This window comes from Pleurodeles waltl, chromosome 4_1 (assembly GCF_031143425.1).
Source record: "Pleurodeles waltl isolate 20211129_DDA chromosome 4_1, aPleWal1.hap1.20221129, whole genome shotgun sequence".
In the NCBI taxonomy this organism is placed as follows: domain Eukaryota; kingdom Metazoa; phylum Chordata; class Amphibia; order Caudata; family Salamandridae; genus Pleurodeles; species Pleurodeles waltl.
The window spans coordinates 394,487,035-394,513,179 of NC_090442.1; the positions used below are offsets into that span (position 1 = coordinate 394,487,035).

General features: G+C 45.3%; 1 protein-coding gene across 5 annotated transcripts in view; it reads right to left on the reverse strand.

The window, feature by feature from the left end:
* Positions 1-26,145, reverse strand: part of ITPR2 (inositol 1,4,5-trisphosphate receptor type 2) — a 1,367,642-nt gene that overhangs the window by 269,582 nt on the left and 1,071,915 nt on the right. For all 5 annotated transcript variants that reach the window (XM_069228605.1, XM_069228604.1, XM_069228603.1 and 2 more), the window contains 2 exons: positions 19,647-19,742; positions 9,230-9,349 (listed from right to left, as the gene is read on the reverse strand). In XM_069228605.1, the coding sequence (XP_069084706.1) occupies positions 9,230-9,349; positions 19,647-19,742 (216 nt within the window). The remainder of the gene's footprint in view (positions 1-9,229; positions 9,350-19,646; positions 19,743-26,145) is intronic.

Sequence of the window (26,145 nt, forward strand, 5' to 3'; positions counted from 1 at the left end):
AGCTTTAGGAGGCAATATAGACAAGACAGAAATCAGAGAAGCCATTAAGGGTCTAGCACGAGGGAAAACCCCAGGCATAGACGGACTCCCCATAGAATTTTACGCCATGTACATTAATGAACTAGCCCATAAACTAGCGCAGTGGTATGGCACGGTAAGAGAATAGAACTGCCTCCTGGATTCAACTAGAGAGGCACTGATAATCCCATTGCTGAAACCAGGTAAACCAGCAAACAACAGCAGAGCCTACAGGCCCCTAGCCATGCTTAACTCGGACTACAAAATTCTTAGTTGCATACTAGCAACAAGGTTACTGCCATTTATGACTGCTTGGTCCACACAGACCAGACCGGATTCATCCCCACTCGGAAGACAGCTCAGAATATACACCGGTATAGCCACATATTAGATGCTGACATCCCAAACAAAAGAACCGCGATGATATTTGCAGTAGACATAGAGAAGGCATTTGATAGCCTGGAATGGAAATACTTGTATGCTGTCCTAGAGCACATGGGCTGGAGGAGGGATTCATCAGATGGACGCATTTGCTATACACAGATCCTAGAGCACGAGTTAGAACCGGGACTACCATATCCAAGCCAGATAGGGTAGAGAGGAGCACCAGGCAGGGGTGCCCCCTCTCACCCTTGCTATTTCCATTGCCAATTGAGCCATTGGCTGTCCAAGCATTAACTGCTACTTGGTAGCAGGGGCTACGGTACAAGAACTATCATCACAAAATAGCGCTTTATCTACTAATGTTCTTACAGGACACAGGACTGGATCAAGAGGGAGCCCAGGCACTTTTAGCACAATTTAGCATACTAACAGGGCTGCAGGTAAACTGGCAGAAATCCCATCTCTACCCACTTTCTCCGGACAGTGACCCACCCGAGGAGCTGGAACCTGTCTCTTTGGAACCTCGGTGCATCATCTACCTGGGAGTAAAGGTTTATCATGCCAGGGCTGATAGGTAGCACCATCAGGGCACTGAAAACTAATCTGGGATTTTGGAAGACACTTCCATTGTCAGTAGCTGGGAGGATAGCACTCATTAAGTCCACTGATGAAGCAACCGCTCTGCCCAGTGAGTTGGTCATGTTCAGTCCACATTGGATCATGAACTTTGCTGCCTCTCTCCCATCAGCAACTGATGAGAGAGTATAGTGCGGGCCTCCTCCGGGACATGTGGCAGCACTTGAGCAAACATGTCCTGCAGGGTGTGGGAATAATGGCCAAAAAGGCATGCAGTGTTCCAAGACCGCAGTGCCAGGCTTGCAGAAGAAAACATCTTCTTCCCAAGTGTGTCCAGCCTCTTGGATTCCCTATCCGGGGGTATGGAAGGGAACGCTCCCTGGGAACTAGAGGCTTGGAAAACCAAGCTCTCAGGGTAGGGTTTGTGTTGCGTTAGAAAACCTGGGTCATATGGTGCAGGGCGATGGCCGCAGGCAATAGTCCTGTTCACAGGAGTCCCTGTGCTGGGTTTGGATCATGTACTTAAAACAACATCAGTAAGGGCTTCATTAAAAGGGAGCAGGGGCTCAGAGGATGAAGCGCCAGGCTGATGCACCTCTGTCATGAGGTTAGTCCTGACTGTCACTGGAGGCAGCTCAAGGTCCAAGACCTTGGTTGCTTTCCGCACCACCATTGAGTATGAAGTATCCTTCTCCGTAGCCATGGTAGGGAGAGAGAGCATGCCAGTATCTGGGGTGGTATCCAGTCCACTGGCTTCACCCAGGTCCGCACGCAGGTCCATAGGGTCTTGGAACTGGTATCCTAAAGGGTCCAGGTGCCCTTCCTCTCCTTCCTCACCATATCCCTGCCCATAATAATAAAGCTCACAATCTGACACAGGGGGCAAGGCCCCTTTATGTGCCAGAGTTGATGTTGTTCTACACCCATTCGGCTATGATGGAGTCAGCAATGAGGATGGGTGGTGCTGCCTATGGGCATGGGAAGCGCTGAGAGCGTTGATGTCAGAATTGGGACTGGGGAAGTCAAATTGGTACGACCGGCACCGGTCTGGATCCAAGAGTGGATCCATGGGTGCCCCTAGGTGCCGAGGTCAAAGCCGCCGATGCCAAAACCGAAGGGGCTCCTTCCAATTCCGTAGGGCCAGAGGTGTGCCAGAGGAATCAGACTGCCCAAAAATGAGGCGCATGGCCTGACAAAATTCTTTTAGCTGGGCAGGGATTGCTACAGCTCCTGGAAACTACGGGTAAGGGTAAAGTCGGCCCAGATGCAGACTCTGCAGATGGAGGCCTTGAGCGGCAAAGCTCTCTCTCCCTCGTCTCGTTGGCCAATGGATGAGGTGAAGAAGAAGAAGAAAGTTTGGCCTTCTTTGACTTCTTCTTATGCCTCGATTTACCAAAACGTCCCAAGGATTTAAAGTCGGACGAAGAAGATGGGGGATACCCAACCGATCTCAAGACCTTCCTCTTGGCCGAGATCAGGACTTACACAGAGCTGAGGACCAGGCTTCCATCTGCTTTAGTGACTACTCCCTCAAAGCCTTCAGATTCATGGCCCCGCACTCGGAGCATGACTTTGGGTCGTGGTCGCGCTCCAGACAACAAGGTGCGGGTCCATGACCAACACTGCCTGATGACAGGACCATTAGGGCTTGAGCCTGGGGTTCCTAAAGGACATCCTCAATGCACCAGGAGTTATACAACTCAAAAAAATGTCTGAGGGGAAGCTCGCTTCAGATCAGTGCTGGCTGGCACAGGAAGAAAAGAACTGATGTCAACGTGACAGAGTGGCACCTATATGAGACCCACAACATCCTATATGGTGCACACGATGCCGACACAGAGTCGAATGAAGCCACTTAATGGCGTGCAGGGCTACTTCTGAAGAAAAATCTCTGGATCCAGACTGACGCCTCAGGAAATTTAAACTGTAAGGAATTTGCAACTTGGAGTGTCTATCAAATATTGGGTACTCTCACTTAGTTCTTCTTCTTCTTCTTGCTTAGCTACAACCTTTTTTCTTACTCCGCCTTCCCTTCCCATGTCTTGTTTTTGATTAAATTGCTGTTCTAGGTGTTACCCCATAAATCGCCCTTCCACTTTTTTCTCTCGAACAGTCTTTCTCCTTCAACCCTCCTCCTCACTCTGTATTTCTAGTTTTTTGCCCTGAGCTGAGTCCTCGGGGCAGCACTTTCTCCAATACAAAACTACTACTTTTCAACCCTTCCTAAAAATACTTGGGGAATTTACAACTTTCCCAAAAATATTCCAGGACTGGAGTTAGAATAGTAAATAAGCCTACTAGAATATTTTGAAAAAAGTAGCTCTTTCCCTGAATATTCTAGGCCTGGAGTCAGAATAGATAAATATGACCCTCCAGTGTCTTCCATACCCACTGCGGCTCTAAGGGCACAGTTCAGGGCAAGAAACACTCACAGTGTTTTTTTTCTCGGAGGTGGGTAATTAAAAAAATAGTACATTTTCCCACTCTCCAGTGCTCTTCCCTTTTTCACTTCTTTGAGCTGGTCCCTTTTGCACTATCATTCCTCCTCCGCACCCTCTCTTTATCTTTGCCTTGTTGCATGTTTTGTTCATCTCCTATATACATTTTAGACTACAAAATGACTTTCTACAGGAGGCCCGTATTTTTTATATCAAAACTGAGGGCCTCTTAGAAAAAGCAATTTTGTGGTTGCAAATTTAACAATCTGGAAAATCCCAGGGAAAAAGTAATTTAACAGTTTGCACCCTCTATTTGTGACCTTCCTCTTTTGTGTACATGTGCCCTATGTTACCCAACTGGGGTTCGCTATGAAATGCCCACATTTCTGTTTCTAATGCTGTTTAATGTATTGTACATTAATAATAATTATTTTATGTTTCTTATGTTTTCTTCTATAATTTTCAATCAAACAGTTTTTTATCCTATTTTGCTTTTCCATTGAAAAGTTTTTCAATTATTTGGGTTTGCTGAAATGGGTGTCTTATATATTATTATTTAAAGAACTTATATAATACTGTTTCCAAGAGCACTACTCTGTCAATGACAACCAAAAATAGGTCTTTATAAAACCTGGGAACGTCAGAAATGTATTGTTCAGGATAAATTTTCAACAGATTGCACTATTTGTCTTATTTAATAATACTTCAAATAAAATTATGTTTGCGTTGCACTTAATAATGTTTCTCATAGTTTACAAAAAGGAAATGAATTCTGCCGTGGCATAAACAATCACCATTCACATAAGTATAAAATAAAAAACCAAACTACGTCATTTTCAAGAAATACCTAAAAACTAAATTGCTCCAGTGCCCACTGCACTAAACTCAAACGTTCACAGTGAATAAAGGCTACTGAATAAGAACCCTCCTTTTACCAACAAAAATAAATCTCTGACGTTCTGTATTTTAACTTGTGTTCTGAAGTAACTAAAAGGAAATATGGTGCGCTAAAAATCCTCTAAATAGATATGACCACGTACTGTGAAATTCTGAGATTGCATACCCAGAAGCCTTAGAATGAGGTAATTAAATACTGTCTGTCTGCAAGCAAAACTTCTGAGTTGAGTGAGAGTTCAGAGGAGGGCAGCATATAGAGAGCGGGAAGAAGTGTCTACATAGAGAAGTCAGTTGGAATTTAATGTGCTATCACACTGTTTGTCCGTATTTATTGGCACATTACTGGCAGTTTCTCCTTAGCTTGTGTCCATACCCTCACCTCAAGTGCATAACTGCAGAAGAGGATGTTAATACTTCATTAGAGCATTGGTAGGATGGGACCTCGGCTTAAGATAATGAAGTGGCATGGGGCCAATAACGACTGGTGGAGAGTTATACGCCAAAAGTTTGCATCTTTCTGCTTCTTCCAGTTTGTCTTGGAACATTCTACCAGCGGTGCGTGGAGTATTCCAATAGGTTTATTGCCCTTCTGTCTTGAGCTATATTAGTTGTTAAATGCCCTCTCCATCGTTGTATAAGCCCACTCAGGAAAATGTCTTTTAACATTCGTAATAGTCTGGAACATCCATCAGCAATGGAACACTTCTTTTATTGGGTTTCTTAAAATACTTGTACCTTTCTCAACGACCATTGTGCACTTCAACAAAACAAGGTACTCCTACAGAGCATCACCCACAGAAACACGGCAACACGCTATGTGGATGAGCAATGGAATACATGTATTATGCATGTGCAAGCGCAAATGAGCAGAAGACAGGCCAAGTCTTCTGAGAAACTGTGGGCAAGGATGTTCATTCCGGGTAGCTCTGGAAATAATCTACTCTGACACCGTTTGCGTTTTAAACAAGAAAATCAGTAGCTCGTTAAATCTGCCTCTCTCAAAAAGGGTTATCAGATGGAGTGTTCAAGAAATAAAAACTGAACTGTACAGTAAGCTGGCACTGTGGCAAGACGCTCCGGCCCTTTGTGATGAGACACTCTGGCCGTGACCCCGATGATATATTTATGTCTTCCTGCGAGCACGAGGGCAGCCGCTTACAAGAACGGCTTTCACTTCTGGTAAACCCAACTGCAGGAAGGGCAGCGGAGGATGTAGTGGCAGAAAATTGCAGAACCCCTGCTGACCTCAACAATGTCGCACCGACAACAAAAAAAGAAGTAAGTGATTGCACTAAAATAAACCGTCTACAATGGGTTTCAAAACGGAAAAAGAAGAAGCTGAAACAAGTTGAAGGTATTAATGTGCAAGGAAAGCGGCGTCTGGAGCAAGAGGCCACGTGAAAGAGATGAAGGAGCCGAACTGGAGGATGTGCTCCAGGAAGCTGCAGTGAGTGAAACTTGCCCGTGCATCAGCTGCGTGGGACTTAATTTACTATGAAGTAACCAGCGATTAGAAACACGTGGCTTGTGGGTGTTCAGTCCAAGGGGCCGTATTATGCTTGCGGCGCACTCTCTCTGTTTGCACTACTGCGCCCATTTCAAAAGGGGCGCCAAAAGGTGTAGGGACACTGCGTCCTATTACAATCAATCCACGGTCCCCAGTGGTGTAACGAAACTTGATGGGGCCCCCTGCAAAGTACATGGAGGGAGTCCCACTCCCATCCCCTGGACTCAGTCAAGGGCCTGCCTCCCATGCACAGTGTACTGTGCTGAAGGGGGGCCCTGGAGCGCGGGGGCCCAACGCACCACGGGGGCTAATGTTACTCCACTGGCCGTCCCAAAAGCAGCACATTTATTGAAATATGGAGGAGATATTTCAGAGCTGATACATGTTTAACAGAGCAGGACGCATGACACCTGCACTTCACATAGGGGCTAGAGAGTCCCCTGTCGCTGGGTGCAATGAGTGACTGCAGCCACCTGCAGGGGATGCCTGTGGTGTACCACCTTTCTCTGGCACAGTGCGAGTCTGCCTCCTAAGGGCCTCCTTGCGTCTGCACCCATGTCTATAATACGGTGCACGCAGAAGCAAAGAGATTCACTCACTTTTATGGAGCTATATTACCATGCAAATGAAGAAACACCCCCTCACGATAGCACGGGTGCTGCATGTGCACAAGCACTTTCAGTGTTACAGAAGTGACTGCACAAGTGTTTGCAGCTCCTTCTGTAATACCGTTGTGCCCGTGGGGGTGCACAAAGCAGATGCAAGAAGGAAAATGTAAAAGTGAAGGAATTTCAAATTGCAGGCTTAAAATTGACCTGGTATCCTCGATCTGAATCATGTCAGCAGTGAAAGTGCATTGAAAGGAACACAGTAAGGATGATGGGTAGTCTTAATTGAAATCAGAAAAGCTCCAACATTCCCATTAAAATTAGGATTTTGATTTTCGTATATTTGTTTGTGTAGTAAATAAAATATTTTAAAATGTGTGTATGTATTTGAATAATGCTCATTTTAGAGCATTGTTTTGCAGTTCAAATCATTGAAATTGCTTAGGCTGCGGTCCCCAGATTCCAATAATGACTCAGTGGAGCTCCTGAGAGTCTAATAATGAATTACTGGGTGTACCCTGAGTTCCAGTAATAATTAAATAGGGAAACAATGAAGTCAAAAAGTTAAGAACCTCTGCACTAGACCACTGTCTACTACCCTAGAGACTGCTGACATCAGTCACAAAGCAGGTGGTGTTCCGAATGGACACCTTCTCTTTTTCAAATCAGGTACCACCTCCTTTCAAGTGGCAGTATCTGACCAATGCCTTGCAACCATAAATGTATTTGCAAATCATTGCTACATACAAAACCAAATTGGAATTCAGAAGTATCAACCATTTCATGCCCCTTCGTAACTGTGATTCAGTATGAATTGGGTAACCTATTTTGCGAGCAAGAAATGCTTTTCCAACTTGCAAAATAGGTTTCATACATACCAAAAAGCTGTTTTGTGGTTGTAAACCCTGTGATTTTTTGAACTGCAGGGTTTACTATCTCAAAATGGCTTTGTAGAAGGGGAGCATGGCTTCCCCTCCTTTCTGAGTGCTGTGCCAAGCCCGTACCATCAAACACAAGTGGCCAAGTAAGCAACCTTTGTTAGCCCTTAACGGGCCATCGAGAGATACTCTGCCACAAGGAGTTCTGATCTAGGGCACTGGCACTGTGACTGGCGAAAAAGCACCAGGCATCTGACAGGCCCTGAGCCAGCAAAGAGGCCCACGATGATTGTGGCAAGCTAAGACGCCAGAGACATGCCATGACCGACCAGCAGAGGATCAGGGAAATCAGCGCTGAGACTGGCAGGGAAGTACCAGGGGCTGAGGCCAGACCCCTGATGGTGATGGTATCTGGAGAAGTATTCCGTCCCTTGGCTTCACCCAGTTCCTCACACCACTCCATATTGGGATCTTCATAGGGCTGGTATACCTTCAGGGTGCAGTGACCCCCCACCTCCCACTTTTCCCCAAATCCTAGTCCATAGGAAAAAGGCTCAGGCTCTGACCTGGAAGGCATGGCTCCAGACGGTGCTGAAAGGGGCATTGATCGGCTCCTGACTGGCTCTGTATCAGAGTCGGGGATGAGCCCTTCTCATGCCCATTAATACAGGGGGAATCCATTTTCAAAAGCATATAAGTCCCCTGTTGCAGATGCCAGATGGTTTCCGTTTACTTAAGTTAAAAAGCATCTAATGCTGAGCAGGGAAATAATTAGGCAACAATTGGCATCTGCAACAGGGGCTTTAAATGCTTTTTAAACTGGATTCCCCTTGTATTGATGGGCATGAGAGACAGTAGCTAATCCAAGGCCTGGGGCATGGATAGCCTCATACTCGTTGAGTAATTGACGGGAATTATAATTTTTAGTTGACTTAGTCACCAGTTATTTCATATAATACATGGATGTAAAAAAGTTTGTTTCTTGTTTGTTGGGAGATACATGTTGTATATAACACTTTTTTTTTTTTTTTGCCCAGATGAATAAGATAACACTTTTGATTCTTTGTCTAGATGAATAAGAAATAATGCCTGTTCGTAATATTTAAGGAATTTTTGTGAAAAAAATAAGAAAAGATGGAAATGGATGGAAAATGGAGTATTCATTGACACACAGGATTGATGTACTGGTTTGTGTCTGTGTGAAATCAATAATCAACAGACAGCGACGTTGTTTTCTGTGTTTATTTCTACTGAATTGTTGTAGGATCATACCCCGTCGCCCATTCAAAGCACTGGGTTGCATCATTGCTCCAATTTCTGAGAAACACAAAGGAAACACGGGAAGTGAAAGTCTAAAACGTTCTTACCCTAAAGTTCTGCTCATTTTAGTGCTGATGTTACGTGGCATTAACACAATTCACTGTGCTCTGTTGTCCATTTGAATTATACCTTTAGTCATAATTTTTTACTTGAAAGTACCTATTAAGAGTCTATGACTTTCTAGTGTTTATAATAACAAATGTTTATTTTGCCTTACTTAATGGTAATCATTTTTATCAACTTTGGAAAGAACAAGGTCTGTGAATGCTGCCTCTGGAATTCACTATGAGCCAATGGCTGCCCTCCTATAGCTGCAGTCGATGGGCTAGCAGCGAAGCACGCCTAAAAATGTTGAATCTCAAATGTGTAAATGACACAAATTCTAAGAGGACCTGAGGCCGCGCAGGTATTTGCCATGTTAAAAATAACAGGACAAAATAGACTCATTTACCAATCCAACATCCCTATAAACAACTAAGAGCTCCAACATAAGCAAATGTGGTAAACAACGTAAAGACTGAGAAGGGTTGTGTTTTCAAATGTAGGTCTGGTACCTGTGCTTTTTAAAACATGCTTTTAATTTAATGCGAGGCGAAGCCATACCTGATGTGCTAGAATATAAATATTGTGTCCAACGTCCTTAGGTGAAATATGCTCTTCTCCGCCTTGTTCATCATCGTCCCCTTCCAGGCCTTGGTTATAGGCATTCTTCATCACATCGACCTGCACACAGAGCCCAGAAAAGGAGGCACGGCACCGAGTTAGAACAAGCTATCAAGTGACAAAAGATCTCCACTAAAGGGTGCCATCCACTGAAGAGAAAACACTGTTCTCTTCACCCCGCTCTGCGTTTCTAACAATCATCCACAACAGGCATTCTAGAATGTTCCTTCGTTTGAAGGCGTGAGCTTAGGTCTTGAGGTGTACTGTGTCATCATTCACGCATACATGCCAACATTTTAGAAGAGTAAAGTGCGAGATTTGAAAAAGCATAATAGGGATAATGTATTTCATTGACTGCTATTGAAGGAGATGCAATTTCAAGCGTGGGACAGCCGAAATAAAGCCATTTTGGCTTGTAAAATCGGGAATCTCCCTCTGAATCGGGTCTATTGGCATGTATGTTCATGTTCGCAACAATCAACAGTAGGCCTTCTAGAAAGATCCTTTGTGTAATGGTTTCGGCTTGGTGTTTGAGATGTACAGTGACACAATTCACTGACGGCATCTTTAAACTCCCAACTTGGGCCCAGGCACCCTTTGTAAACAGCACTAGACAATATGTGTTGCCACCTTATAGTATCCAGCTACAATTAACACTAACACATTACTCTCTAGCTAACTGCTGTCATCTCACTTATACATGCAGTAATCCCACACTAACAGCAATTTGCATTCCTAAAGTTTATTAAACAATTTATTTTTTATCATGTTTGACTTTCAAAATTTGAACACATCGTAGGACTGAACGAAGGCTATGTTTGCTGTGGGCACACCAGCCCTTTACCTTTTAACTAAGTTAGTTGGAGTGAACCCACACCGCTCTTCACTCCACAAATATATGAGAACCATTATGTCAAAGAAGGAGCCTCAGGGGCTAGGGGAGGATGACGTATTTACAGCAGTTAAAGAGTGGTGTGACAGAATGTTTCAGTATAGTGAATGAATGGATGGATGAAGGAAATAAGCACAGATGTACACCACAGAAGGATCTTGGTGACAGAAGAGGGTCAGGGAAAAAGAGTGAAACATACAGATTATGCGGAACGTATCGAACAAATAGGTCACAATTGTCTTTGTATTTAGACCAAAAGATAGCTTTTTAATTTTTTGTGAAAGATTCATAATCTATAATTGCTCGGAAGGCACACCAACATTTTCTGTAACAGCAGCTTCTTACGTTCCATGAAACTTATCCTGAGCGACTAGTATTATTAGCATTGTAATGGTGACCACGTCAGACAAGATGACATGAACGGTCGGGCTGTGCAAGAGTTCCAGGAATGATCATGTCAGTGCATCAGGCAGGGTTAGGAGAAGTAATGTAAAAAATAGGTGTCGTCAGTTCGGAATGCCTTTACAAAGACACTACCTAACAGACGTAACTGCAGTTGTGATGGCACCACAATAATAATATTGGTAATTAATCCCTTCAACACCACATGATTTATCATTCGAATGTTAGCTTTAAAATTATTTTAGGCATTCATGCATTTTTCTCCAAACATCATCTTATGGGTTCTGACAACATACCAATTTTCGTCTTGAATACACACTTTTCAATCTTGGCATAAATATATTCAGCCAAGTGAAAACATCTAATTTAGTATGTTGGGCTGCCCACAAAAGAGCTACTCTCAAGTAGCTGGAGAGCTTCCAGTAGCTCACAAGTCAGTAGTTGGAGAAACCTGCACAAGGTAGTTGGTTCCACACATATTACAAGTGCTACATGTGCATGCCAGTATGGTGTGTATTCGTGTCACATGTGAAAACTGCAATAGGAATTTGGCAGCTTCATGCATCTTTTAATTCACATTTTGCTGTGACCTTTGTATTTCAACTATAGCCTTCATTAGAAAGTAATCCGAAAACACAATAGGAGTAATTGGTGTGTTTTTCATTCAGTTGAAATAACTAATGTCTGTCATGCATTTATTCATTTAAGGAGGTGATCATCTTTCCAGATGTCACTTGAAAAGGGATACAATATAATTCGCCATGCTAATGGCGGGGATGTTAACAATCCTCTGCAACCTCTGAATGAAAGTTCATGCCATGACAACCACTTCCACCAAAGTAAAAACGAGTTTTCAGCACTGTAGACTTTAATTTCACTGTACAGTGAAAATATTGTTTAACCGGTTCTGTGGCTTGGACGAGATGATCTCGTCCAAGGCTACAGTTCCCCTGTGCCTTGGACGAGATCATCTCGTCCAAGGCACAGGGGAACTTGGGGGAGCGCTAGCGCGCCCCCCGTGCACCCCCCTCCCCCCCAGGCGGGGATGGAAGGGGAAGACCTTCCCCTTCCACCCCCCCCCCACGGCAATCCGATGACTTCAGCGCGTGCACAGGGTCAAGGGTCGCCCCCCCCGGGGGCAATTTTTTTGTGTATTTCGCCCCCCCCTGTGGGCAGATCTGCCGATTTTTCGGCGGATCTGCCCCCAGGGTGGGGCGAAAACCACTAGACACCAGGTATGTTATATTTTGTGTATATTTTGGGGGCGACCCCTTGGGCCAGGGTCGCCCCCCCCCGGGGCAATTTTTTTGAGTATTTCACCCCCCCCCCCCCCCCCGGGGGTAGATCTGCCAATTTTTCGGCGGATCTGCCCCCGGGAGGGGGGGCAAAAAAACACTTGGCTTGGATGGCGGTGTGCGTGGGGTGGTGCTTGGCTGGCGGTGTGCGTGGAGTGGCGCTTGGCTGGCGGTGCCAGACAAACGCCAGTCCACACTCCCATCAGCTGGTGTGATTCTTGTATCAGGCATGTGGGCGTATGTAAGTGATGGGCCCTTGAGTGGCGCGGTCTGTCGATGTGAGTGTTGTAATGTGCTGGGCCCGTGGCTGGCGGTGAGAATGGTCTTGTGCGTGTCATGTATGAAAGGTGTGTGAATGGACTGTAAAGCGGTTTGTTGCCTTGTCGCGGCTTTACAGCTCACGAGCTGTGAGTCATTGGTTCAGTTTTTTGCCTTTCAGTTATTAGCAGTGCATTTCATTTTTGTGAAATCTCTTGTTAATAAAATTTGATCCACTGAACCATCACTCACCCTCGTGCCAAATCCAACCAGTATGTGTGGTAAAAATGACAAAACCTGCTCCGCTGTAATCAGGCGTCGCAGCACACCTGTGACACGCTAGGTGCCTCGGGTGGGACCCCAATGATGAAGCATGCCACCAACTTGGTTGGTAGGTGAGGGGTCTTCTTCACATAACCTAAGTGTGTTTCTTTTCACAATTTTAGTGTTTGGCACATCACGGACGTATGTGCACATATCAATATGATATATTACAAAAATACCTGTTTTTGGGGGGGGGGGGGTGAGGGCCCACCTATGTTTTTGGTCCTGGGTGCGGCCTTCATCTAGGGAAACCTACAAAACCCAGATTTTTTTTTAAACTAGACACCCAAGGAGTCCAGGGAGGTGTTGCTTGCGTGGCTCCCCCAACATTTTCTTACCCAGACTCCTCTGTAAACCTCAAAATTTGCATAAAAAAGCATATTTTGCTTACTTTTCTTAGTAGGATCACCATTCCAGCAGAAAATTCCTACTCCCCAGTTTTCCCCTCAGTCGCCCAAGTAAAATGACACCTCACTTATGTGGGTCCCCAAAGCAGAGTCCGTCTAAAGATGTATAAAAGAATATGCCCTTATAAACTCGCTGTGCTATCCCTTCTATCTCTTCAAGTTTTGGGCCTTATTCTGTTGCAGACACCTGGCCCGCCCACACAAGTGAGGTATCATTTTTATCGGGAGACTTGGGGGAATGCTGGGTGGAAGGAAATTTGTGGCTCCTCTCAGATTTCAGAACTTTCTGCCACCGAAATGTGAGGAAAATGTGTTTTTTTTAGCCAAAGTTTGAGGTTTGCAAAGGATTCTGGGTAACAGAACCTGGTCCGAGCCCCACAAGTCACCCCATCTTGGATTCCCCAAGGTTTTTAGTTTTCAAAAATGCACAGGGTTGGTAGGTTTCCCTAGGTGCCGGCTGAGCTACAGGCCAAAATCCACAGGTAGGCACTGTTTTCTTTCAAAAAATGGGATGTGTCCACGGTGCGTTTTGGGGCATGTCCTGTCGCGGGGGCTAGGCCTACCCACACAAGTGAGGTATCATTTTTATCGGGAGACTTGGGGGAACGCTGGGTGGAAGGAAATTTGTGGCTCCTCTCAGATTCCAGAACTTTCTGCCACAGAAATGTGAGGAACATGTGTTTTTTTAGCCAAATTTTGAGGTTTGCAAAGGATTCTGGGTAACAGAACCTGGTCCGAGCCCCGCAAGTCACCCCTCCTTGAATTCCCCTAGGTCTCTAGTTTTCAGAAATGCACAGGTTTGGTAGGTTTCCCTAGGTGCCGGCTGAGCTAGAGGCCAAAATCTACAGGTAGGCACTTCACAAAAAACACCTCTGTTTTCTTCCAAAATTTTGGATGTGTCCACGTTGCGCTTTGGGGCGTTTCCTGTCGCGGGCGCTAGGCCTACCCACACAAGTGAGGTATCATTTTTATCGGGAGACTTGGGGGAACGCTGGGTGGAAGGAAATTTGTGGCTCCTCTCAGATTCCAGAACTTTCTGCCACAGAAATGTGAGGAACATGTGTTTTTTTAGCCAAATTTTGAGGTTTGCAAAGGATTCTGGGTAACAGAACCTGGTCCGAGCCCCGCAAGTCACCCCTCCTTGGATTCCCCTAGGTCTTTAGTTTTCAGAAATGCACAGGTTTGGTAGGTTTCCCTAGGTGCCGGCTGAGCTAGAGGCCAAAATCTACAGGTAGGCACTTCGCAAAAAACACCTCTGTTTTCTTCCAAAATTTTGGATGTGTCCACGTTGCGCTTTGGGGCGTTTCCTGTCGCGGGCGCTAGTCCTACCCACACAAGTGAGGTATCATTTTTATCGGGAGACTTGGGGGAACACTGGGTGGAAGGAAATTTGTGGCTCCTCTCAGATTCCAGAACTTTCTGCCACAGAAATGTGAGGAACATGTGTTTTTTTAGCCAAATTTTGAGGTTTGCAAAGGATTCTGGGTAACAGAACCTGGTCCGAGCCCCGCAAGTCACCCCTCCTTGGATTACCCTAGGTCTCTAGTTTTCAGAAATGCACAGGTTTGGTAGGTTTCCCTAGGTGCCGGCTGAGCTAGAGGCCAAAATCTACAGGTAGGCACTTCACAAAAAACACCTCTGTTTTCTTCCAAAATTTTGGATGTGTCCACGTTGCGCTTTGGGGCGTTTCCTGTCGCGGGCGCTAGGCCTACCCACACAAGTGAGGTATCATTTTTATCGGGAGACTTGGGGGAACATAGATTAGCAAAACAAGTGCTATTGCCCCTTGTCTTTCTCTACATTTTTTCCTTCCAAATATAGGAGAGTGTGTAAAAAAGACATCTATTTGAGAAATTCCCTGTAATTCACGTGCTAGTATGGTCACCCCGGAATTCAGAGATGTGCAAATAACCACTGCTCCTCAAAACCTTATCTTGTGCCCTTTTGGGAAATGCAAAAGGTTTTCTTGATAGCAATTTTTTACTCGTTATATTTCAGCAAATGAATTGCTGTATACCCGGTATAGAATGAAAACGCACTGCAGGGTGCAGCTCATTTATTGGCTCTGGGTTCCTCGGGTTCTTGATGAACCTACAAACCCTATATATCCCGCAACCAGAGGAGTCCAGCAGACGCATATTGCTTTCGATAATCTGACATTGCAGGAAAAAGTTACAGAGTAAAACGTAGAGAAAAATTTATGTTTTTTTCACCTCAATTTCAATATTTTTCTTTTTCAGCTGTTATTTTCTGTAGGAAACCCTTGTAGGATCTACACAAATGACCCCTTGCTGAATTCAGAATTTTGTCTACTTTTCAGAAATGTTTAGGTTTCCGGGATCCAGCATTGGTTTCATGCCCATTCCTGTCACTGACTGGAAGGAGGCTGAAAGCACAAAAAATTGCAAAAATGGGGTATGCCCCAGTAAAATGCCAAAATTGTGTTGAAAAATTGGGTTTTCTGATTCAAGTCTGCCTGTTGCTGAAAGCTGGGAAGCTGCTGAGTTTAGCACTGCAAACCCTTTGTTGATGGCATTTTCCAATTTGTTTGAAAAAAATGAAATGTTCACTGTATTTTGGCCAATTTCTTGGCCTCCTTCAGGGGAACCCACAAAGTCTGGGTACCTCTAGAATCCCTAGGATGTTGGAAAAAAAGGACGCAAATTTGGCTTGGTTAGCTTATGGGGACAAAAAGTTATGAGGGCCTAAGCGCGAACTGCCCCAAATAGGCAAAAAAAGGCCTGGCACAGGAGGGGGGAAAGGCCTGGCAGCGAAGGGGTTAAGGCATCAACCTTATTTTCCTTTTAGATGGATAACCCACTCTTAGTCAAGATGGGTTATTACTGCCCTCAGTTATCCCTAACTTGTCACAATCTGTTACTAATTTTTTATTGTAGTAAGCCCTCCAGCTGACACTTCATTCTCTGACTCCTAAGACAATGTAAACTGCGTAGGACAGAAAATCACTATAGGATTAAAGGCTTGAGCCTGACTAGTTACAGAGGGTGAGACAAGGGTATCTTAGGTAGAATTGGGTGTATCTAGGTTTATGAATAGCTGAGTCTATTTGCTGTGGGAGCTGAGGTACAATACAATTAACCTTTGTACTTCACATACTTTCTTATACATAATTATGTCACTGACCCTTAAAAACATACAATTTGCTGGTTATATTACTGTATGATTTTTTTGCACTCACATTATATGTGAACATTTTAATTGGTGGGATAAATAAAGGAGATTAAGGTTTACACTTTCATATTGCCTCTCTAATGATTTAATTTAAAGACTCTAGGCAGATCAGTGCAAAGCTATCATTCACCTTAGTATTCAGTTACTCCCTCCTGTATTTGTTCCACAGCAGCTCTAAATGCAAAATGCCTGGACAAAACTGGAGCTCACATTCAAGGGATTTACACCGGTCTTTGGCCAATCCACAGCATCTACAGCCAAGAGTTACAAGATTATATCTAGACTTCAGTAGCACATCCTAAAAAAGAAGTTACTATTCGTCTGTAATGCTCTTTCTGGTGGATACTACATGTAACGTAAGATTTCTCAACTTTAAAATATTCCCAGACTGGATCCAGAAGATTTTAACAGGAAAACGTAGGTAGCACCACGTGGCTCCCTGTTGTCTTTGTCCCACCCTGAAAGTGATGACGGAGCTGCGTATAAGAGCCACCCTTTGCATCAGCCACAGTTTCCTTCGTGATTTGGTCCACGTCCACCCCAAGTGGAGTCCAACCATAATCATAGATATCAGTATGCAGATTTCTAAATTGAGAACTTTTTATGTGGAAAAATAGAGCCCATTCGACTGAATGGGGGAGGCAGGAGGGCAGTGAGGAATCTGCGGTTAGGTAAAGTATCCAACTGAAAGAGCGATACCGAATGTAAGTAAATTGTTCTTCTGATGGATACTTCTAAGCACCTCCCAAGGTGGCTGGTCTGTGGAACGGCTCATATTAAAAAGTCCTGCAGGACTGAACACGTGAAATGTCATTCCTGATGGACCTGCTTTGTGAACGTGTGTGCTGACACCCACGTGGCAGCCTGACAGATGTCAAGGACAGGTGCTCTGCAGGCCAGCACTGGGGTAGCTATGATGGAATCGGCCCTCAACCCCTCCGAAGGCTGATTATTGGACACTGTGTAGCAGATCTTGATACAGAAGCCTGTCCACCCTGACAGACTTCTTTTCTGCACTGCCTTGCCTTGTCTTGCCCCAGCAAATCCCACAAATATTGTCCACCCAGTGATCTTTAGTGCAATCGAAGTAAAAGCCTCAAAGCGCTTTTGGGGTCCAGCCAATGGAGTTTTTTTGTTCTCTTTTGAGTGGCGATGCTGCAAAATGAACATTAGAAGAGTAATGTCCATTTGTGACCTACCAGGTGACTCTGGCTGAGTCTGTCCGCTCTGGCTTTCAAAATTCCCACCAAGTGGTTCAAAACCAGGGAGATGCCCTGGTGCTCCAGCCAGCAGCAGAGGTGAAGTACTTCCTGGCATCTGACCCAGGACCCCTCCCGCTCTGTTTTTTTCCAGTACCATGTGGAGGTAGTGACGTCTGTACGAGAACTTGAAACAGCCTCTTTTGAATGGATGGCTTGATGGCTGCAAATGGCATGCAACTAACAAAAAAAGATTGATGTGGAGATAGGTTTCTGCCAGAGACTTCTGATCTCCAGCTCTCCCAGATGACCATGCCATCCCAGCAGTGATACATCTGTCACCAACATTGTATCTGGGTACTGTAGGCCGAGGTGTCAGCCGCTGTGTCAATATTGGTTGAGCCAGCACTGCAGATCTTTCATAGACTCCTCTGAAACTGGAATGGAATCCAACAGTTTACCCCGGTGCTTCAGGGTCCACATCAGAGCCTGCATATGTCATCTGGCATAGCTGATGAGCAAAATGCAAGATGCAAAGAGGCCCAGAATCCTCAGAGCTACTCTCACCAAAGCCTAGGACCATTTCTGAAACATCATGATCATAGCCTGAATGTCCTGGCCTTGTTGTGGTGGAAAGAAAACCTGAAACTGCACTGTATATAAGATGGCTTCAATGAAAGGGAGCCCCCTGTGATGGAGTCTCTCCTTCACAGTGCATTGATAAAAAAAATAAACAGTGATGTCAGGAGATTTTCCATCATCTGGAGGTGGTCTACAACTGACTGTGGTGAGTCTGACTTCAACAAACTGATATCAACCTAGGGGACAACTGGAATCTCTAACCTCCGAAGATGTGCTACCACTACGTCGGCGAACACTAGTGAGGTGCTGGCACGGCCGAAGGGGAGCATGGCAATTTGAAAATGCTCCTGGCTGACTATGAACCACCAGTAGAATCTGAGGAACTGCAGGGTGGGTACATGAAAGTAGGCGTGCTGAAGGACCAAAGCCACAATCAAGTTGCCTAGATCCAGGGCAGATAGAACCTGGGCCAGTGTGAGCGTCATGAATTTGTCCATCCACAAGAAAGGGTGGAGATCTAAAATAGGAAGAAAGCATCCGGCCTTCTTTGTCATGAAGCCATAGAGAGAGTAACAATAAGTCCCTGCTTCTGGGATCTTTAGCCAAAACAGCCAGCACTTCTTGAAGCACGATGGGGAGGGGTTTTCTGAAAGATACTCTGATGTGGGAAGGAGGTGTGGCTGGTCTTTAGGACCCACCTGTCAGATGTTATTCTTTGCCACACATGCAGAAAAAGACTGATCCTATCTCCCACAGGAAGCATGTGTGCCTATAAGGGCAGAGTATATTGGCTTGGAGCTGGCGCATCGGGCAGGAGACTAGAAAGTATGTGGCTTCTGAAGACTGGGCACTATCTGTTTGATCCACTCCCCAACCCCAAAATTACTAGGGGCTGTGGAGAGGGCAGTGGGTCTTGATGATGCCGATACACCAACCCTCTACAATTGAAAGGGGCAAAACTATCGAGGATACGTTTCTCGTGGGTGGAAAGGCCTAAAGAACATGTTGTGGCCAGACTTTCATTAAAGTAGTCTAATGCTGAATCAGTCGTTTCTAAGTAACATATCAACAAATGTCGCTTTGACATTCCAAAGTTAATTAATGGGTTAAATAATCCCACTTTTCTATCATGGAAACACAAAAGACAAAATCAAAATAGAGCATCTACATACACCAGATCATTTTTAGTTTATATAACTCAAAACATTCAAGTGTCTGAACGGCACAGAAACCTTATGTGTGCCTAGAATAAATTACATTAATCCACCAAAAATCCCTTTTAAAAGCAGAGATACAATACAAATAAGACAAGTAAGGAGAAACACCCTCCTTGTGTTTCGATGTAATAACCCACTCATCTTTTAATAGTATTACTAAATACCCTACGAAGCTTCAATCTGTTGACATTTTGGTCCCACTCTTATAATTTCAAGGGACTATCCTGAGAACCCGGTAAGGGTTACATATTCTTAGGGTACTGATTAAATAACCAATAGTTACTTCAGTACATTATAAATTAGATGAAATGTGTTACGATCCAAACCCAATTCTGTAGAATCTTTCGAAGCTGCACTGTTTGGCAACCTCCATCATTAACGTATCCTTACAGCTGAATCAATCAAGCAGACCCAGATTAGTGGAGACAGCCCAGATTCATGGTTCTTTCAGTAGCAGTAGCACAATACCCTGACTGGTTCACAAATTCTCACAGCACGTCCGAATGCATTCACAAAATTCTGCTGGAATTAATACACACATCCCAGATCAACAACATGGATATTCAGACTGAAGAGGAGGTTCTCTTACCAGCTCTCTAGGTCTCATATTGTAGAGAATTCTTTCTGCATTCTCACTGTCATGTCTGCTTTCCATGATTGCCAACAGAAGCTTCGAAGCATTGTTCTGTAGGGACAAGTTCAAATTAAATTATAAAGGTTGTGACAGGGGAGAAATGTATTTTTATTTTCACCACCACCATCATATTTAAATTCAGGCACTAAAGTAATCAAATAACTTTATAGTAATGCATACTTTCAATATTTATAAATTATAAATAGAATTATTTAATATACTAAATAAAATACTTCCTGCCATGCATTAGAAGAATATTACAAATTACCAGAGAGTTCCGTGGCCATACAGAAGAACGAGGCAGAAGCCAAGTTCCTTTACAAGATCATGAATTCGGAGGCGACTTGCAATGTCCTTCTAATGTATGGCAGAGGGTTATTTATTACTTAAAATACATTATCACACCATAAACATTCCCATAAACCACTTATATCCCTGGTGTGGTGCTCTTTTATATGAAAGAGATAAGATGCTTGTAAACATGAAACATAAAATTGAACGTGAAGGGGTGGTGTAAAGGCTAAGATTGGTTTATGTTCACAGAAATGCCAATATATGAGGGCAGAGGATGCCCACAGAAAACCTCAAGATCGGGGAGGCTTGGGGCCTTTACAGGGACACTTTTCTGGAGCCTTTCAACCGATGACATAGGGCACTAGATGAAGAGTGTGAGAAACTGGGTTGTTGATTGAGGGGGATGAAACCCTACACATGCAACAGCCACAATCCTTGTCAGGGTGAATGATAAAAAGTAATTAATTTAACCTATGCTTAACCTTCCAGCGGCTTGGCACAAAAGGTGTCAGGCTTAACTTAGAGGCAATGTGGAGAAGTATTTATGCAGCACTAAAAGAGCAATAAAATGAAAACACAACACAATAAATATCCCACACCAATGTAGAAATATAGAGTGACTTGAATAAATTATTTGACACCAAAACAATAAAATACAATCAACAGAATTGGACATATGAAATAACAAAGAATAATGGTAAATATAGAGCATAAAAGTGCAACACACCACTCGCAGTTATCTGGTTGGGTGAGAGCAGGTGAAAGGCACAAGGTCAGGCTTACCGCGGTGGAGCGTGGGCCAAATACAGGGACCAGGTTAGTCAAGCTGGAAAAATTCCCTTCTAAAACCCAGCTCAGAGAGTCCAGCTCAAGGTGGAGGAGGCCCGAAAGGAGCGGGGAGTGTGTCACTGCTGGTTGCCAAAGAGCGAAAAATCAGGTTCACTGGAGCTTTGCACTGGCATGCGTGTCAATATCTTGGGGCGATCAAGCCCATTCTCAGTTGCAGAGCCAAAAACTGCAGAATATCTCCTTTTCTTCTAGGAGGAGCTCAAACGGATGTCACACCAAGAATCCACAACCTGGGAAGCACCTCTTGGGGATCAGGGACTAACGACAGCAGGGGCCAGCAGGGGTCAGGCAGGTCCAGGTGCAGGTCCAGTGTAGCAAGTCAGCTGTGCACTTGCAGAGCCGCCTCTGGAGTTTGTTGTGTCCCTGTGGCTCAAAAAAGGAAGCCAGTTAGACGACCCTTGGATTCACTTCAGCCTGGGATGAAGGGTGCAGGTCCAGTATTCCTTCTCAGACAGCAGGGAAGGCTTCAAGCATCAAGGCAGTCGTTCCACAGCTGAGCAATCCTCCTCCTGTAGAATCCACAGGTACAGGAGTTTACTGAAGAGTGGGTCTGAGGATTGTAGGAAAGTACCATCTTGCCTGGCATGTTACCCCCATTTTTCACATGTATGTAACTTTGTTTTTGCCTGTCTCACTGGGATCCCGCTAGCCAGGACCCCAATGCTCATAGTTTGGGGCCTGAATGTGTGTCCTTGTGTAGTGACTAACTGTGTCACTGAGGCTCTGCTAATCAGAGCCTCAGTGCTTATGCTCTCTCTGCCTTTAAAATTGTCACTATAGGCTAGTGACCATTTTCACCAATTCTAATGGGCACACCGGAACACCCTTTTAATTCCCAAGTATATGGTACCTAGGTACCCAGGGTATTGGGGTTCCAGGAGATCCTTATGGGCTGCAGCATTTCTTTAGCCACCCATAGGGAGCTCAGACAAATCTTACACAGGACTGCCACTGCAGCCTGAGTGAAATAATGTCCACATTATTTCACAGCCATACAGCCATTTTACACTGCACTTAAGTAACTTATAAGTCACTTATATGTCTAACCCTCACTTGGTGAATGTTAGGTGCAAAGTTACTAAGCATGAGGGCATTCTGGCACTAGCCAAGGTGCCCCCACATACTTCAGGGCAATTTCCCCGGACTTTGTGAGTGCGGGGGCACCATTACACATGTGCACTACATATAGGTTAAAACCTATATGTAGCTTCACAATGGTAACTCCGAATATGGCCATGTAACATGTGTAAGATCATGGAATTGTCTCCCCATGCTAAATCTGGTATTGGGGTGCCAATCCCAAGCATCCTCGGGGCTCCACCATAGACCAGCTCTCTGGGGTTTTCACTGCAGCTACCGCTGCTGCCAACCCACAGACAGGCTTCTGGGGTCTGGGCAGCCCAGTCCTGGGAAGGCAGAACATAGAATTTCATCTAAGAGAGGGTGTTACACCCTCTCCCTTTGGAAATAGATGTTAAGGGTTGGGGAGGAGTAGCCTCCCCCAGCCTCTGGAAGTGTTTTGAAGGGCACAGATGGTGCCCTCCTTGCATAAGCCAGTCTACACCGGTTCAGGGAACCCCGAGCCCCTGCTCTGGTGCGAAAATGGACAAAGGAAAGGGGAGTGACCACTCCCCTGTCCATCACCACCACAGGGGTGGTGCCCAGAGCTCCTCCAGTGTGTCCCAGACCTCTGCCATCTTGAATCCAGAGGTGTGCTGGCACAATGGAGGCCTCTGAGTGGCCAGTGCCAGCAGGTGACGTCAGAGACCCCTCCTGATAGGTGCTTACCTGACTAGGTGGCCAATCCTCCTCTGAGGGCTATTTAGGGTCTCTCCTGTGGGCTTTTCCTCAGATAACAATTTGCAAAAATTCACCAGAGTTCCTCTGCATCTCCCTCTTCGACTTCTGCCAAGGATCGACCGCTGACTGTTCCAGGAAGTGGGCAAAACTGCAACAAAGTAGCAAGGAGACTACCAGCGACATTATAGCACCTAATCCTGCCGGCTTTCTCAATTGTTTCCTGGTGGTGCATGCTCTGGGGGCTGTCTGCCTTTACCCTGCACTGGAAGCCAAGAAGAAATATCCTGTGGGTCGACGGAGTCTTCCCACTGCTCCAGCAGGCACCAAACTTCAGCCTCACCGGTACTCTGGGACCCCACTCATCCTGACTAGCGTGGCCCGAGGAACATAGGTGGTGGACCCAAGTGACCTTGACTGTCCAGTGGTCTGACTGTCCAAATTTGGAGGAGTTAAGTCCTTGCCTCCCCTCTCCAGACAGTAATCCTGTGTACTGCGTGAACTGCAGCTGCTAGGGCTTCTGTGGACTTTTGCAAGGAATCCTTCATGCACAGCCCAGGTCCCCAGCACTCCATCCTGCATTGCTCAACTCGCTGAGTTGACCACCGGCTTCGTGGGACCCTCTTTTGTAGTGTTGACATGACCACCGTGCTCAGTTTTCTTGAACCCATGTTCAAGTACTTCTGAGGGTGCTGCCTTTTTGTGCATGGGCTCTCTGTGTTGCTGAGGGCCCCCTCTGCCTCCTCTTCCAAGTGGCGACCTCCTGGTCCTTCCTGGGCCCGGGCAGCACCCTTTTTCTTCAACCACGACCTTTGCAGCTAGCAATGCTTGTTTGCAGTCTTTCTCCAAAGAAACAACTCTGCATCCTCCAGCACTTCGTGGGACATCTTCTTTGCAAAGGAGAAGTTCTTGGCACCTTTCGTTGTTGCAGAATCTTCAGCTTCTTCCACCCGAAGGCAGCCATTTTCAACCTTCATCCTGGGTTTAGTGGGCTCCTGCCCCATCCCCCCCCCCCCCCCTCCGGACACTTTCGTGACTCTTGGACTCGGTCCCCTTCCTTTACAGGTCCTCAGGTCCAGGAATCCATCTTCAGTGCTTTGCAGTCTGTTGTGGTCTTTGCAGAATCTCCTATCACGACTTTAGTGTGTTTCTGGGGAAGTAGGGTCACTTTACTCTGACTTTTCAGGGTCTTGGGGTGGGATATCTTGGACACCCTTAGTGTTTTCTTACACTCCCAGCGACCCTCTACACACTACACTAAGCCAGGGGTCCCTAAGTGGTTCACAATCCACTTTCTTAGTATACGGTTTGTGTTGACCCTAGGCCTATTACATCCTATTGTATTCTCCAGTGTTTGCACTACTTTTCTAACTGTTTACTTACCAGATTTTGGTTTGTGTGTATATTTTGTGTATTTTACTTACCTCCTAAGGGAGTATATCCTCTGAGATATTTTTGGCACTTTGTCACTAAAATAAAGTACCTTTATTTTTAGTAACTTGAGTATTGTGATTCTTATGATATAGTGCTATATGATATAAGTGATATAGTAGGAGCTTTGCATGTCTCCTAGTTCAGCCTAAGCTGCTCTGCTATAGCTACCTCTATCAGCCTAAGCACCTAGAACACTACTATTCTACTAAGAAGGGATAACTGGACCTGGCACAAGGTGTAAGTACCATCAGGTACCCACTATAAGCCAGGCCAGCCTCCTACAAGGATCTCCTGTTTTATTATACCTGGTGCCCATTTTGAAGTGGAGGACACTTTTGGAGTCCTCACCCTACAGAAGTGTGTGGAATGTCCTGCCTACTTCCCCTGGTCCCAGCCTGTCTAGGGACACAATGAGCTAGTGTGAAATCCTTTGTGTGAACTGAGGCAGTGTATTTGAAGTGCACGTGTAACAGGTGCCAGCTTTGCCCCTCTCATCTAGTCAGGATGGCCCATCCTGTTGACACCCGGACCCTCTGTTATGTGGCTGTCTGGGAGGGATACGCATAGACCAGCTACACCTAGTCCGGTGACCCATGAAACAGGCTGCAGACACCAAATGGTTAGAACAAGAAAACAGTAACTTTCTAAAAGTGGCATTTTCAGAATTGTGACCTAAAATCCGACTATACCATTAACAAGGGTTTTATATTAAAATTCCTCAGACAACAAACATGATATTCCTACCTGCTCCCAGACAAAAGTTTCACTTATTAAATTAAATAAGGTAACCCAATGTTAGCCTATGTGTGTGGCAGGCCTAGCAATAGTGAAAAATGAATTTGAGAGTTTTTCACAACATGTAAAACTTAAAAGTACATGCCCAACTTTGTAAATACAACGCACCCTGCCGTAGGGGCTGTTTAGGGCCTACCCTAGGGATGACTTACGTGTATTAAAAGAACGTCAAAGGGGGGACATTAGTGTAGGATATTTCTGCCAACCTTGGGGGCAGATCGGCCTATTTATTTAGGCCCAGCTGCCCCCAAGGGGGCAGACGCCACCAAGACGCCAGGGATTTTTTTTTCGTTCCCCTTTGGGTTTGTGTGCTGGAGCACCCCCTTTGGAAAGGGTCGCCCCCCCAGAGAGGGCACAGAACTGTTGGCCATTTCTGTCCCCTTTGGGGGCAGATTGGCCTATTTATTTTAGGGCCATCTGCCCCTAAGAGGGGGCAGAATACATTAGGCACCAGGGATCTCGTGTGTGTGTTTTGTGTGGGGGGGGGCAGCCCCCAAAGGGGGAACATTACTGATGGCTGTTTCTGCCCCCCTTGTGGGCAGATCACCTATTTCTTTTAGGCCCAGCTGCCCCAAAAGGGGGGCAGACACCACTAAGATGCCAGGGAATTTCTTTTTTTTTGTTCCCCTTTGTTTTTTGTGTGCTGGGGGTGACCCCTAGGGTCGCCCCTCCCCCCCTAAAGGGGGCACATTACTGATGGCCATTTATGCCCCCAAGGGGGGCAGTTCATCCTATTTTTTGTAGGCTCATCTGGCCCAAGGGGGGCAGAATCCACTTAGGCATCAGGGAAAATGTGAAAATGCTTGGTGGTGGGGTGTTTGTCAACTCGCGAAGTATTTGTATTTTTTGACCATTGCAACACACTGCCAGCCAAACACCAGTACAAACACTCCCATCAGCTGGTGTGATTGCTGTATCAGGAATGTGGGCGTATGAAAGTGATGGGCCCTTAAATGGCGCTGTCTGCTGATGCGAGTGTTGTAATGTGCTGGGCCAGCAGCTGGCAGCGTGAATGGCCTTAGGCATATCATGTATGAAAGGTGTGTGAATGGACTGTGAAGCGGTTGGTGCTTTACAGCTCACGAGCTGTGAGTAATTGGTTCAGTTTTTTGGCCTTTCAGTTATTAGCAGTGAATTTCATTTTTGTGAAATCTCTTGTTAATAAAATTTGATCTGCTGAACCATCATTCACACTTGTTCCAAATCCAACCAATATGTGTGGTAAAAATGACTGTGTGGTAAAAATGACAAAACCTGCTCCACTATAATCAGGCGTCAGAGCACA